The 16,299-nt window shown below is 39.4% G+C and overlaps 1 protein-coding gene and 1 long non-coding RNA gene across 4 annotated transcripts in view; one reads left to right on the forward strand and one right to left on the reverse strand.

Annotated features, from left to right (window-relative positions):
- The window catches only part of LOC148404544 (uncharacterized), a 40,067-nt gene extending 38,526 nt beyond the window's left edge, over positions 1–1,541 (forward strand). Inside the window, exon 3 of the long non-coding RNA XR_015861274.1 lies at positions 1,514–1,541. This is a non-coding gene — a long non-coding RNA (uncharacterized LOC148404544). The remainder of the gene's footprint in view (positions 1–1,513) is intronic.
- Positions 1,542–4,138: 2,597 nt separating this feature from the next.
- On the reverse strand, positions 4,139–6,150 carry LOC148404545 (single-stranded DNA cytosine deaminase-like). Of its 3 annotated transcripts, none has more exons than XM_088394267.1 (5): positions 6,002–6,150; positions 5,725–5,881; positions 5,390–5,633; positions 5,183–5,301; positions 4,139–5,103 (listed from the first exon to the last, which is right to left on the reverse strand). In XM_088394267.1, the coding sequence occupies exons 1-5, from the start codon at positions 6,013–6,015 to the stop codon at positions 4,570–4,572; spliced, it is 1,068 nt and encodes a 355-aa protein (XP_088250393.1). In that variant the 5' UTR covers positions 6,016–6,150; the 3' UTR covers positions 4,139–4,569. The 3 variants fall into 3 exon arrangements, with proteins under 3 accessions (XP_088250393.1, XP_088250401.1, XP_088250410.1); XM_088394275.1 differs by having other exon boundaries at positions 4,747–4,919; XM_088394284.1 differs by having other exon boundaries at positions 4,850–5,026.
- Between the last annotated feature and the right edge of the window lie 10,149 nt (positions 6,151–16,299).

The following is a 16,299-nucleotide window of genomic DNA, read 5'->3' on the forward strand; positions in this document are numbered from 1 at the left end:
GGCATAAAGATCCACCCCATTGTGACATTGTAGGGGCAACATTATGGCCAGGAATTTTCAAAGCAATAATGGAAACAACCACAATAAAGGGTTCCTCATTTAAACTACACAAGGAAAAAAAACACCAAGTGACGGAATAATCTTGGAAATTAAAACATGTACAACAGTACCTTCAATTAAGAAATTTCAAATTTCATGAAAACAAAGAGTTGATTGCAATATTTGGCAGGTGCTTGCCAAAAAGACTGGGGAAAACAAAATGATGAACACACAGCCGGGGACAAAAGAACATGACAGGACCATTGGCCAAATAAAAGTTGAGAAACTGCTGTATGTTGATTATTATGTCTACGTAACACTGACAGCTGTCCAACTAAGTGTCAAAATATTGGATTATTATCTCAGTATGGCCCCCCCGACAGCAAAATGACACAACAATAAAATTCACAAATAAAGCAATAACCTCTCTGACAGTCTCAATCAAAACTGAATTATCTTTAACTTACAACCCTCCTGGCCACTGTGAATCTCACGCACCCTTGCAGTTTGTGCAACATGAGGATGACTTGAAATAAAACGTTTTATCTCCATCCGGCAGATTCGTTCTGCAGATACCTTAAATCTCTCTGAGAAAATCGCGGCTGTATGTTCACACTTCACAAAGCTCATTTAAAACAGCAGGCACTGCAATAAAACCCCTTTGCATTATTTAGAGTGTGTGCGTGTGTGTTTGTGTGTGTCTGTGTGTCTGTGTGTGTGTGTGCGTGCGTGCGTGCGTGCGTGCGTGCGTGCGTGCGTGCGTGCGTGTGTGTGTGTGAGAGAGAGAAATAGATGGAGACAGAGAGAGAGAGAGCGAGGGGGAGAGAGAGAGAGAGAGAGAGAGAGAGAGAGAGAGAGAGAGAGAGAGAGAGAGAGAGAGAGAGAGAGAGAGAGAGAGCGAGAGAGAGTGAGAGAGAAGGAGAAATTGAATCTAGTTGAGCTCTATATATTGTAGGATTTTTCTGTTCACACATTTACAGCCATATATAGACGATAGACTGTATACACCAAATACGCCAGGGGTGTCAAATTTATTTTTGTCGTAGGCCGCATTGTAGTCAGTTTCCTGCAGAGGGCCATTATGACTGTCATCGACTTATATAGACTATAGGCTACACAACAAACTGATGAATGAACAAGCTTTGAAATCAGAGACTAGTAAAAATTGTTCAAGTATTTCAAAAAGATGAATAGTAATAAAAACTGCTAGCAATATCTCTATTTTTTAAAAGTGAAGACAATTTGTAATTTTAGTCTTGACACGATGTTGAGGCACAATTTGCCTTTGCGGGCCGCATAAAATGATGTGGTGGGCCGTATCTGCCCCACCAGGCCTTGGGTTTGACACCTATGGTATATACAGTGAAAACTCGGGTGACGAATTCAAAAGTCACAGATACAACAGGATGTTATTGTATGGTTATGAGCTTTATGTCACTTTGGCCACATAGTCCATGTTTTTGGGATGTGGTAGGAAACCGGAGGACCCTGAGAAAACCCACGTAGGCACGGGGAGAACATGCAAACTCCACACATGGAAGGCCGGAGGCAAAATCGAACCCACACCCTCCGAACTGTTAGGGGGAAGTGCTAACCGGTGTCCCACCATGCCGCCCCTGAACAGAAATACCCAGAAAAAAATAAACGTGTTGCATTCAAACATGTCTGACTAGTACAATTTATCCAAAAAGGTGTTGTAATCAATTAAATGTAATGCACTAGTACCCACCTCTGTTCAAAACATCTTTGTGTTTGTTTCCCTCGCATTTGGGATTTGCTATATTTATCCTGATACAAAACAATATTTTCAAACAAACTTTTCCCCCAAGCTTTCTTCTACAGCATGAATAACTTTCATCAACTTTTACAGAAATACTACAAAAAAAAAAACAACGTCCCGTGTCTCCTTCCTTGTTTGCAAACGCATCATAACTCATTAGCACAGTTTCGAAACAATCAGGACCGAAACAAGAATAATTGGCAAATAAGATGTTTTAATTTTCAAGCTGGAGAAAGACGAGCAGTAAATCAATGGGCTAACTTTCTCGTCTTTCACCTGTACAAGCACTAACGTCTACACTTGCTGTGGTAAAAGGGTGCTCTGGGAGAATATAAAGGACATGATCAGCATGTCATGTGAGCTGAAAGGATGGGGGATGAGTTGATCGCTTTAACCTTGACTGATGGAACAAAGTGTGTGCGTTCACACGTCTTCAATCACACCGCAAATCTTGGACTAATATATACATCCACCTATCCAAGATCAGTGTTGGGCAGGCCATTTTTCGGTTTCAAATAAGGATTACAGTCAAGATAATAATCTACAGAGTACATTATCAAATAGTCAAAAGCATACAGTATGTTTTAAGAGAATATTTTTAAACAATATGTTTTTCTTTATTGTTCTTTTTTTTCAGTGCTGTGCGCATCAACATTTTATGATGCTGACAGTTTCAGTCTGGAAGGAATTATTTGAAATTCACTGTTCTTGCTCATGTTATGTGTAAGTCTTATGGGCTAGTGGGTAGTAGTGACTTGGGAAAGGGCAGAATGATGGAAAATATATTTCACCCTCTTTCCTCCCACCGTGAGTCAATTTGAAGTCTTTGTGACGTCAGGACTGTCCTTTCATTGCCGCGCCTTTGGCTCATCTTTCCTTAAAAGCACTAATGGCTATCCCCAGGTATTTGTTTGGCCTCTACCACACAAAAGAAAAAAAACAGGAAGGGAACCGCCTATACACCCCGGAGACAACGTCTGATGACCTCAATGAATGTTGATGCAAGGATACCATGGGACACCACCCCTCCTCCTCGCACTTAGTTTGTTGAGCAGCCAGACAAGGTCAAACGCAAACCCCTAACCGCAGAACCCTAACCGCTAACCCTTAACCCTAGTTTGTAACCCTCACTTTAATTTGAAACCCTACTTCGAAACCCTAACCCTAGATTGAAACCGTAACCCGAGTTTTAAACCTTATTATGAATCCCAAACCTTAGTTTAAAACCCTACTTCGAAACCCTACCCCCAGTTTGAAAAGATGACTTTACTTTGAAGCCCTACTAGGACCCTTATCCAATAAACCTAACGCACTGGTTTCAAGTATACCACAGTCAATGCGGTGTTGATGGCTCTGCACAGGGCTCTATGAGGTGGTCTGTCTAATTTTAGAACTGGGCCACTGTGAGATGATGCAACTTTGTCTAGTTTTTGACTCAAATGGGGGGCAACTCGCTGGACAAGTGGTTAGCCACAATACAATTGTGAGGTTACGTTTTGAACCTCAGCTCACTCATTTTTGGCTTCACACGCCACAAACAGGTTTTAAATTGCCCATCCGTGTGAAGGTTTGAATGTATTCAATACATCAATCTTGGAGAGACAGGCTTTTCATACGACTGCAAATCCTGTGTACAGTAATGGCTCCGTAATTAAATTGGAATATTAATGTACGCAACACTACTGACAATGATTGATGACTACTGGCATGCTTTTAGACTGTGTTTAAATGCCACTGCGAAGGGACTTTGGGGAAGGGTGATGTGATAGGTGTGTGTATGTGTGCTTGTGAAAGTCGCTTTGACTGTGGATAAACAAACACTACCACCTTAGGGGGTCCAGACCCAAAATACCTTGATTCAATATCCGTTGCCATGATAGATCATCACTCATGCACATAGCATGGAATGGATTCCAGAATCTTAATGCATGTGGTCGATGTGCGTGCCTTTATGGGATTTAGGGCATTATTTTCAACTCTTCTATCCTTTCATACCTCTGCATTCCCTCCTGTCACCTCAAGGAATGTTTGGATGTTGTTCGGACCAATAGCATAAAGTACAACAATTTTGGAATTGTAACGATTAACGATGTTCAGCAGAAAGGTGTGAAATTAGGGAGATGTGCAATTTTTCTACAAATCAAGCCAAATGAGCCAGTAGCAGTATGTTAACAAAGTTAACAAATGCCCAAAAGCTTTCATTCCCATAAATCCAAGTGTCGTGAGAATGCTGCTTAATCCAAACCAAAATAAGAAAAATCCATCAAATTTGTCATTCCACTAAAGCAGAACACGTCCAAACAAAAATGCCACAAAAAGGAATGGGTATATTGTTTACTGAAATGATGATAAATGAATCACAATTTACTCACAGATTTAATTTGTGTAAAATTTGGGACTGTTAAGTTAAACACAAAGCTTATATATTGTATGAATGGCAGCATGTGGCTATAACTGTCACCTTTTGCCATATAGTGGAGGAGCATTTTCTTCTTCTACTTATCACTCTTGGCAAAGATAGACATTGGGGACATCACTGCTTTATAGAAAGTGAAGATGTATAAATATTGGGCTGTAAGAGAAATAAACACAAGGTGTTGGTACCTTAGCATTAAAAAAGTAAAATGATAAAAAGTTTTGAAAGCTACAAAAACTTTTGGTATTGCTTTATTTTTGTGGTCTAACTCATTTGGCTGAACTGGTTGCAGGTGGACAGCAGGGGGCACTATAGTGATCCAGGAATTCTGAGCTTACTGAGCGTCATTTGAGAATGCATCGCAGGAGAGCAGAGTGAGTTCAATATTCATTGACAATAGGTGGGATCCAATGTGATTTGGGAGGAAGAAGTCTGCTTTGAAAAGGTTTGGTCTATTGAGAAAAGTGGTGAAGTTGTCCACATAGGGGATGCTTTTGCTCATACAGTATCTTTTAAGCCAGATGTGGAGTTGTCTGACACGGCTAAAGTTGAGGTCACTAAAGAAAGGGGGGACAAAGGGACCTGAAACAATGGCACGCTTCTTTGAGTCTTGGATGGTGGATATGAGTGAGATGTAGTCTTTTTTCAGTTTCTCTGACTGCAGCAGTTTATGGTCCCACGTTCCTACATGAACAACCACAGCAGCGACAGACGGGCATTGAGCCAGTAGATGAAGCATGATGTCATCGACTTCTCTAATGAGTGCACATGGGTGGCAGGAAGTGCTGCATCTGGGAATATCCACATGCCGGACCATGGAGGTCCCAACGATAAGCACACATACCCCGTCCCTTGCACAAAGGCTGTTCTAATGTAAAAAGATGAACTTACATGACATGGCTGATAAGACAAATTGTACTTTCATTTTAAATTATACTCTCCGGTACCTGCTGGAGAATATCGGTGAGCTCTTCTTGATAATAAGCGTGGTTTTCAACAATGTCGTCCCAAGGTAGGAAGGGCCTTTGTTGATGATCAACAAAGGTTTTCCAGCAGTATTCAAAGTCTATGGAGAATAGAGATTAGAAGGATTGCATGGAATTTTCAAAAGAAGTAGTCAGTTGGGTTGTAGAAAAAGTAAAATTTCAAATTACGTTCATTATTCATGACTTTGAGATGCACTCCGGCATCATTCAGCAGCTTCAGGCCCTCTCGATTTCTCCTCTCGTCAATGCGGTAGAGGCGCGACACAAAAATACGGAGATTCACATTTGGATTGTTGGACAGGAATTTGACTAATGCCATGGAGCAGTTTGCACAGGGTGACCAGGACAAGTAACAAGTGACCGTGTAGCTGAGTCCACAATCCAAGGTTTTCAGGTTCTCCAGAAATCGCATCTTCATAAGACATAAAACAGTGAGTAGACTCTATTCAAGATTTGAAAAGTTTACTCCGAGGAGGCTTTTTAGCATCTTTCTCCAAACTCACCTCTGCGTGCACACCACGGTCACTACAAAAATATCCAGATTTAGGAGAATCAATACACTCGACACTTAATGCTTTAAAACACAGGTAGGCTGCCCGGCGCGGTCCCCTGAGCACATTTTGGTATTGTAAGAGAAACAGATCCCGTTCCAAAACCTCACTGTGCCAAAGGGAAAATGAGACAATATTAATTTACTGGCCACAATATTGGGAAATTATTTTTTAATGTAATGCAGCCTTTATCAAATTTGGCAAGCAACACGCACACATCTGGACTTACCCTAGTTTTACCATCCTAGCGAAGAATATAAGCTTTCCAATTCTTCAGAAGACCGGCACCCATTGACCCTTGCTCTGTCAAGAACATTCTTTTATAATCTGAAACCTTATCCGACTTGTTTGCCTTGTCCAGTTGAACCAATCAAGTGCAAGAGTGTATGAATCATCTTCCTCTTGTTCTTACTTTCGTTTCTCTTTGCCCATGTGCATATTTGTGCCGGTATTTTCTCTTCAAGAAACGATACTATCTAGGGGTAAAGGGGGACGATGTGTGTTACTTGTGGATTGTCACAGCAAAAACAGCTTTTGTTAGCCTTTTGTTTTCTTTTGTTCAGACAAAAAATATAGGTCTTACCCTAAAACTTTGTTGACAGTTTCTTTTTCCCTGCTTACATTTCTTACTTGCTTGGCAGTGTATAGCTGTTGCAACAACCTTAGCTATTAGAAAATAAAGCTCTCCAGGTAGAACCACATTGATGCTGTTACATACGTTCCTTCTCTGTTAAAAAATTTGATACTCAACTTTAACCTTTCTCTTTACGATACAATTGAACCGCTTTTGACTGCAAGGATTTATGGAAATAACTTGTTGCATATTGATACACTGTGTAAAATTATTGCTAATAATTATTGTAGAAAACATAAACATGGTGTCCTCACGTAGAACCTTTATATTTATATTTACATTAAATGTTCTCCTTTCTCCTGCGACCCCCGTGGGGACAAAGCGGTACAGAAAATGGATGGATGGATGGATAGATGTTCTTCTTTCTGGGGGGCATAACATAAAATGGTTCAGAAGCACTGCCTCAGTATGAAGCATTAAAAATGGATAGCAATGTGAAACACAATTAAACTTGAAATTTATTTAATTCTTTATCATCAAATCTTGGAACTCATAATCTTAGAGTACAGATTTGAATAAAGAAAAGGTGTACCTAACACGTGACACAAAATCAAAGATTTAAAACAAACAAAAAAGCCACAATGGCAAAAGGTCAACAAGGAGTGACTGAACTGGAATAGAAACTAAAACTCAGCTAACTGGTGTGAATGGAGCCACAGCTGAAGGAGCGGTATGCCTTCGATAGAAATGAAACTGAATCCAAGACACACAAGATAGAGATTATGACGTAAGTACTGACTTGTGATTGGATGAAAAGTGAGCAAGCCTGGTTACGAAAAGCTTTTCAGGCTCAAGAAGTTTCATACATTATCATTTCCCATCATTTCGGCTAGTGTAAATATCTCAAGTGTGAACTTGTGAGAATGGCATGCAGATGGCAAGGTACGTGCTATGTCACATTACACATGCAGCGAGAGAACGCCAAGGCTGACTGTGAAATTCAGGCCTGCCTCGGTTTTGCACTCTTTTGTGAAAGTCGTGCGGTGAAACATGTCCTCCCTCTGGTGACGGCAAAAAAAAAAAAAATAGAAGCGACAGATAAGATGCAGACGTGCAGAAATAACTTTGCAGATGCGCACGAGTGAATACTGTGAGGTTACAGAGAGCAGCATGTGATGAATGGCAGTGTGTGGCGGACAGCCCTGGGCAGCAGCTTGTTAATGTCACACCTCCATCCTAAAATGTGATTAGCATTCCTGTACGCCAATTGATTGAACTCACTCCACTCTTGGTAGCATTTATGAATATTCATGAGAGATATGAATTGGCATGATGGGAACTCAAAGGGAAAACCTGGCACGGTAAGCAAAGGTTGATTTAGAGAGTGTTTGTGTTTGAAATACGTAGCTGTTGTTATTCGGTAGATTACCACATGAGATCCAAAACACAACAGTACGGTCAACCCCCACAAACATATATGCGATTCAACATTAACAAACTCAGTAGTCCTCGATATATGAATGGGAGTATCTATGTGTCAAAAATGAATCGACAGGTGAATAGGAAAGTAGCCGGTGAACAATTTATACATCGCTGGCATTGAGTCAAAATCCTTACTTCTGTACTGGCCACTCATCTGGATGTTACTTTCGTTTGTTGAAAATGGATTGTATAAATGTATATATGTACCGTAATTTCCGGACTATAAGCCGCGACTTTTTTCCAAAATTTTTAACCCTGCGGCTTATAGTCAGGTGCGGCTTATATAAGATTTTTTTTGTGATTTTTGTGATGACTTGATTACTTTTATACACTCATAAAAAGGCTGTGGACCACTGTTGTGCGGTATCTTGAAGAAAAAAACAACAACAAAAATACTATTTTGAAACACTACTATGGCTGCTGCTTGTTCTGGCTGTGTTGCTTGTGACTATTATGAGCTTTAGGAGGAATGCACGCTAGATGACCTGCGTCAAAGGGCTCTAAACCGTTTCTCTTACTCTGCAATGTGACTCAGAGATAACACAAAGCAGTGCACACTTCCGTGTTGCTGCGGTACTACTGCTGCTTCACAGGCAATGTTTAGAAAGACATGTTAAAGTATGTTATTAAAACTCTAAAAAGGCTTTCTGTGTACTGTCTTTCTTTGTAAAATACTCGTGTGCACGTGCGGCTTATAGTCCGGTGCGGCTTATGTAAGAAAAAAACTAAAATATCTCCGAATTTTAGCTGGTGCGTCTTATAGTCCGGTGCGGCTTATAGTCCGGAAATTACGGTATGTGTATTGAAAAAAAAATATATATAAACCTAAGGCATAGATGTCAAAGGCTAGATACGCCCTGTCACCTCATTTTAATGAAAATACAAATTGTGCATCAACTTCATGTGTCAATAATAAAATTACAAATTGTCTTTACGATTATAAAATAGTGATATTGCTAGCAATTCATCTTTTAAAGTATGTGAACATTTATTACTAGTCTCTGGTTTGAAAACTACTTATTCATCAGTTTGTTGTTTAGCCTATGAGGCGTTCGTACATTTATTTGGGTTGACAGTCATTATGGCCCACCGAAGAAAACTATGACTACGATGCAGACCCCTGTCCTAAGGTAACTAAGTGATATATGTGCAGCGAAAATGTGTGTGGGGTGGGGAGGCGGTCAAATACATACAGTGTATTACTACACCAAATCCTAAATCCCAAGAAAAGACAAAACACCAGCTGTATTAATTCCAAATAAACTGTGTTGTGATTTCATTAGAAACAAATGTAATATAGGAGATAAACAAGCTACACAGAACAGGAAGTAACCAGACTCTAATCTATGTTCCCTGGAAAAAGTCACGTCCTTTAGACGCTGAGGAAATAAAATCCACACTCTTGGTCTTAAATCTCACATTGACATTGTGTTGCACTATGTATTCGATCATACGTGATGTCTGAATGGGAGAGTAAAAACTGGTACTTTCCTGCCTGACTGCCTGTTGTTGATGACGTCATTAAGCAGAGGAATAATTGCAGTGTCCTAATTGTCATTGGGCACCAAGTTAAGTTAATACATCTGTTCATTAATAATAATAAAAATGTTTCAGTTATCTCTTCATCTTCAGCAGATCATCCTACATGCAGTAAATGTATTTATCTACTACTACTACTACGCTCTCTCTCTCTCTGTCTCTGTCTCTCTCTGTCTGTCTCTCTCTCTCTCTTTCTCTCTATCTCTCTCTCTCTAGGCTGGGTTGATTTTTTGCACTGCATGTGAAAATTCCAATTACTACAAAAAATAAAAAGACGGAAGCATATTCCCCCAAGGGCAAGAAACAAAAGAAAACCTATCTTCAGGCAGCGACATGCACTAACCTGTTCTTAAACAAAGCGCTCATACAATTACTGGTACAACATGTTGGACCACGTTCATCATCATCTTTATCAATGGCAAATACATTCATGTTCTTAATTCCTGGTGAGCATGAATCACCAGCACGCTTTCGATGTAATTTGATCATCTGCTTATTTTTTCATATGAAATGAGTAAAAAATTAAATGATGTGAGATTACAGTGATCGTATCTTGTCAATGTGAAGACGCTATAAAAAACTGAAACTAAACTATCCATGTATAGTTTTCGTCAGACCTGTTAAGAAGTTTGTTGCATTGTATAATAAGATGAAACGAGTCATCAGAGGCACCATATCAAATTGATGTCTCGTATCACCAAATGGAGTGTTATCGTGTGATATATGGCCCGAGTCGTAATTTGACGCACGACTGGACTCGTGGATGTCAAATATGTCCAGGTTAATGTGGCAGAGAAGAGCTGCATCATTTGGGCGTTGAAATTTGTCATGGCCTCAGCGGGATATCATAAAGAAAATGCATGGGGACAGATGAGGATCAATAGAAGAAGGCCGAGTAACAAGTGACGAATTTGTCACAACAGAAAAGCAGCTGGGGAACTATTTGAGAAAAGTTGGTGAATAGGAGCAAACCTTGGGTCGTAGCTTTGAAAAAGATGAGGTAACAGCAGAAGAACTATCAAGGAAACAGCTGAGAAAATATGAAAAACACAGACCCCACAAAAGAAAAGCTAAGAAATTGATCAGGAACAGCTTGGGAAAATAAAACCCAAATAGAAAAGCTAAAAAAAAAAATAGAAAAATTGATCGTCCCTAAGAACCGAAAGATGATATACATTAAGACAAGCAAGAGAACGGTAGGTAAATAAATGAGAAATGGCAATGGCAGAAGGAACAGACAAGAACTGTTGAACAGGTGGGGAAAAGCTGAAAATGGCATCAGGAACAGCTGAGACATAAGACTCAAAAAAGCGAAATGAAACGACCAGAGGAAAAGCGCGTAAACAACATGCAACAGAAAGACTGAGAAACTGGAAACTGTGATTCACAAAGATGTTTGGTGGTCTACTGTAATGGATATGAAATAATGCTCACTTTATTTTGTTTGTCCAAGAACCACAAAGTACATGAAATGCGGACCATTAGCTTGTGTGCCTTTATTATATGTTGCCTGAGTACACTTTGAGGAGGTAATTGAGGGCTGAGATTTGAATGGGCTTCAAGTTCAGTCAGCCATATAATTGGATAGAAACGATACTGAAGCGCAACTGTCATGAGGCGCCGGACGATTCAATCAACGCATACAGCTCGACTCCATTGTGCAGTTCTACAGATGCCAATAGTGGGCTTCACAGAAGAGAAATGTTGCAAGGATGTCTGAGAAATCGATGAAGAATGGTAATGACAGACAATTTAAATGACTTCCACTTTAAAGCAACTTGAATGAGGCCATCGAGAGTCTTTAAAACAAACTTAGAGAAGAGTCTCATCGACAGCAAGCGCATGAAATCATTTGTGACATAGTAACAGACAATACAACCGAACAAATTTTGTATTTAAAAGGTACGTCAGAATTTTTCAAGGAACTTTGACACCACTGCAAACAACAATTATAAATTGAATGCATTAGATTAGATTTTGAGGTATAACAAATATTGTGTCTAGTGTAACAGATGGAGATAAGGAACAGCTGAGGTACGAAGACGGATAAGGCCCATTGTGGAATTTGTTTCTCTGTTGAATCAATTTAACACAATATGATAGAATATCTGGGTGTCAGCCATTTAACAACAAAAAAAGGTGATGATAGAATTTAAAATAATTCAGAAAATAGCTCCCCTCTCTTTCCTTCAGGACACCCATTTAGCCCTTTTATATTTATTTCTCATTGCTTTTGTGTATAAATCCCCGGTGGGGACAAGCGGTATGGAAAATGGCTGGATGGATGTATTCAGATATATTAATATTTTTAGGTCTCCGTGATATATTTATTTATTCGATTCAAAATATTGCCTACGGGGCGAATTGTTTGGATTTTGCACGATTACGTTTTAGTCAGACATTCTGAAACGGAGTAATTCTGAAAACTGAGGTTGCACCGTAATAGTTTGGAAGAAGTGGACCTTCTTGCCAGCGGCACCAGTTGGCTTCATGTGTGCGATGATGGTGGAGTGTGTCTTATTGGATTAGTGGAAGGCTCATCTCCCATTGACATTTCTTTTCATTTTTCTAATTGAGTGTATCTCCGAGACATTAAAACAAGATGACAGACAGGGTGAAGAAAGGGCTTGCAGAGTCAGTGTGGGCATGGGAAAAAAACACAACCAAACCCGGAGACCTCATTCACTTGTGCTTCATGTTAGTATTTTTTTATATTTGCCATCAAGCATTTAAACAGCTTCATCATCAGCGTTGTTAGCACTTTTTGCCTTGTTTTGACATATTAGAGTTGCTCTCATGGGCAATTTTGATGTTGTTTGCAAAGTCTCACAATCGAAACTCGTTTATGAGTGAATGTATATTTGTACATTTGCGAGTCAATTAAAACGGCCTCACACTTGTGCATGTAGATTGTTCAGCCTCGCTTGTTTTTAATTGTGAGGTTGCTTGCTGACGAAGCAGTTTGGCCCTACGATGCCCCTCAGGATGTAATTGCATACTGCCGTACAAAAGATGCTTCCGTAGTTTATAATTGCGCACTCGTGTCAAGATATTTACACTGTCATCTTGTCGTTAGTTTTGTTTATAGAGATAAACACTCCATTTGGCAGTATGGTGCTAGTGGTTAGCATGTTTGTTTACAGCCTCAGCACAAATTTGGCACATTCTAACTGTGCACATAGGTGGACTTTTCGGAAACGCCACAGTTAGAAATACTAGGTGCTTCTGCCGTTAAGTGAGTGACCATAGTTGACTTCATTCCCGGCAAATCGAAGCAGCGCCTCTCATTAAACAGTTGAGGAGTACGTTCCTCATGGCGGAATCCATGTAATTTTCCAAACACGGACTTGCCCAGGTACAAACCTGAAGAACGCATGTTCCTGTCTATGAAAATGCGTAAATGCGTTCAAAGCAAAAAGGGTGGGTCTCAATGGTTCTTTTGCTTTTCACACCTAGGACCATAAAAAAATGTCCAACATGTAAAAATACAGTAGGATAATAGGGCTTAATGTCAATTAAAAAAATGGGTGGAGGTGTGAATATTATTAGACGTTCTCAATAGTCTACTTAAAACATCGCATTGTCATTGCCGCCATATTCCTGGCATCTTTTGTGTCGGCCTTACTTCCTTTGAGCTCCCAACTTTGCATAATGACATTGGAGTGAGCAAGCGGGGACAAATAAAGTAACAAATCCACTTGTCCTGATTGGATTACATAACACAACGTGGCGGCATGGTGGGAAACATGGCCAGCGTCATACACAGGAGCCTCCCCTCGTGTATGGTAAAATGCATTATTTATGGATGTAAACAAGGCTGCCGCTGTTTTGCCCTGTTAATTAGAGTTGTTGGCACAAAGAATGAAAGCATCAAGCCGGCCAGTGTCCTCCGCGGGATTTGCCAAAGTAGAAAGAGGTCTGTCTGCAGCTGTGTGATTGGCTCACGGGTGGTTAGGTCTTCAATGGTGCTTGTCCTCTGATCATCGGCGCCGCCCTGCGTCAAAATTGGTCTCCTTAACATCTTGTTTATTGCGAAGAAAGTTGGGTCTCCATTTGTGGCTTAACAAAAGTACTTTCTGCAGCTAAAAAAAGTAATACACAGTTTTGTTTTTTTTTGCATTGAATTGCAAAAAGCTTTTTCATTAGGTTTCAAGAAGCTGTTACTCTGCTTTTTGCATGTAATGTGTCGGGAAAAGAAACTTGAATGACAACATCAACTACCCCCTGAAAGGGTTCTCTGTAGAGAACATGAGTGTGACAAATACTTTAGAAACACATGGCTCCCTTCATATTAAGCAAATTCTATGGAACAGCAGATTTAAAACACATCCACCAAATGCTCCCATGGGCCACTTTGCCAGAAGTGAGTAGAAGTGCTCCCTGGTAACAGCAAATATAGCTTTTGCGTAATAATATGTTCTCTATTGCGATGATGACGATAGCGAGCGTGAGTATAATCGGAAAAATGGTGACTTTGTAATGGAATCATATTAGAAGTTTCTCCTTTTCTGTAGTGCTCTAATTAGTCTTTGACAAAGCAGCAGGTCAAGCGACAAATGAGGCCATTGCTTTTGAAAGTTGACATTGCGACGCACACCCAATTGAATTGAGGTGTGCAGATGTAAGAACAATGTATTAGTTTAGCGAGCAGCATATTCCATTATTCATTTCTATGAAGTATTTATTAACCACAGTTGTTTTATTCATATATTAATTGTGAGCGTGCTGGATGTTGTAAATGGTCAGGAAATGGAATCCCTCAGGTGGAACACACACTGGAGGTTTCATCATGACTATCATAACCGCAAAGGCATTTTTTCAAATTACATTTATAACTGTTTGACAAGTGTGAAAGCAAGTTAAGCATTGAACTGCATCATAAAATAAAGTAATTCTCCTCATCCTTTGAAAAAAATCAGACTGACATAAATGATTTTTTATTTATTGGTATTGCAGGAATTATACGTCTATATTTCACATAATAGTGGTTGTCAAACCTTTTACACCACTATGGTGATAAAAAACTGCCCGTTTAATTGTAGGAAAATGATAAAAGAAAACATTTGAATGATTACATTGAATAATACCACAAACAAATAACTATTGACCCTATATAAAGGTTTTAAAATACATAAACCATTTCAAAGATGCTGCGTATGTACAAATGAACTCTATTTATGCAATGATTATTTCAAAGAAGTGTATAAAAAAGGTAGAAATGTCAATGAATAAAAAACTTTAAGAACAATTTCCTCCCCCTGAACGCAACCGGTGGTTTATGATCTCCCGAACAGAATGCGCCACTCGGTTATTCAGAGTGCACCAGTGTGTGCGCTGTAAGTCATGGGTGTCAAACTCAAGGCCTGGGGGCCAGATACGACCCGCCACGTCACGTTTATGTGGCCCGCAAAGACAAATTGCGCATGGACTTCATGTGTCAATTCTAAAATTACCAATTGTCTTCATTTTGAACAAATAGAATAATTGCGAGCAATTTTTATTAGTCATCCTTTTAAAATATTTGAACAGTTTTTACGAGTCTCTGATTTCAAAAGTAGTTATTTATCAGTTTGTTGTGTAGCCTTTAGTGTATATAATACAAGGCGATGACAGTCATAATGGCCCTCCGAAGGAAATTGACTAAGATGCGGCATAATGGCCCTCCGAAGGAAACTATGACTACAATGCGGCCCGCGACAAAAATGAGTTTGACACCCCTGCTGTAAGTGCTGAGAATTTTAAAAGCGCTTTGAGCATTATGGTATAAATAAAAGCTCAGTGCACTTCATTTGCCATTTACAACATTTACAATTCCGTGCAACAGCAAGGTTGGGAAAGATGAACCACAACATAGCAAGGGAACACTGTATACTCTAAAATGTATTGAATCCACCCTATAAAAGACATATGAAATGCCACTATTGTACACTATTTATTTTTGCTATTCTGTTAATAGATTGAAAACTGAGTATTATTATTGTGAAACCAGAATTGATTTTTTTTTTTTTTTTTTTTGTCTCTACACTACAGTGGCTAGTTATGTGTTCAGTATGCATGAGACGCACTTTCCACATGTGGGTAGGATGACAGATTGTCAAAAAAACAAAACAAGAGGAGACACTAGAAATGTGGCGGAATTCCAGAGCCGTAACGAGAGCGTCATTATTATTCTCTGCCTCACTTCAAGAGGACATATTCTATATCGAGAGTTCCAGGATTAATGAGGTGGGGGTGGGTTGGCACATTTAACTGGACAAATTATCATGGTGACACCCTTGAATCCTCCACATGATTTGACTAAATTCCACGGAGAAAGATTAGCTGACAACACACACGCAGAAAGACACCACCATTTTAATATCAGAACTCAAATAAAGTAAAACCCTTTGAAGACACCTCAGACATGTAATCGCAATAAGTCCCACATCTTTACTTTAGAACACCAATGTTAAAATTAGTAACACCTTTACTAACCTCATCATCATCATCATCATCACCATTTCTGTCACTATCATGCATCATTTCTCTTCTAATCAACATCTTTATCCCTGTTTTCCAAACAAAAAAAAGAGATCTGTGCACCTAATGATTGCAGATATAGATTAACATTAGCTACACGTTACTCATTGGTTGTATGCACACTTGCTCCATTTTTGCTCCTCTTGTTTATTATGTTTTTTTGTTCATTTATTATTTATTCGTCACTCTTATTTATTCATTATTTGTGCCTTCTTGTTTTTACTTTTTGTGTTGTTAACGTACGTATGTTTACGTGTGTATGTATATTGTGTACTATGTCTTGTCACCGTGGGATAGTGGGAACGTAATTTCGATCTCTTTGTGTGTCCTGACATGAGAAGAAATTGACAATAAAGCAGACTTTGACTTTTGACTTTGAGCATGGCAGAGTAAGTTATCAAACCTGTAACAGA

Source organism: Syngnathus floridae, chromosome 1 (assembly GCF_059516105.1).
Source record: "Syngnathus floridae isolate MCC-2025c chromosome 1, RoL_Sflo_1.0, whole genome shotgun sequence".
Classification (NCBI taxonomy): domain Eukaryota; kingdom Metazoa; phylum Chordata; class Actinopteri; order Syngnathiformes; family Syngnathidae; genus Syngnathus; species Syngnathus floridae.

What these genes read in the sequence shown, in the direction of transcription:
- LOC148404545 (XM_088394267.1), bottom strand. An exon ending in ACCGTGGTGTGCACGCAGAG is followed by an intron (nt 5,634 to 5,724) that starts GTGAGTTTGGAG and finishes TGTCTTATGAAG; the next exon opens with ATGCGATTTCTGGAGAACCT. An exon ending in TCACCGATATTCTCCAGCAG is followed by an intron (nt 5,104 to 5,182) that starts GTACCGGAGAGT and finishes TTTTTACATTAG; the next exon opens with AACAGCCTTTGTGCAAGGGA.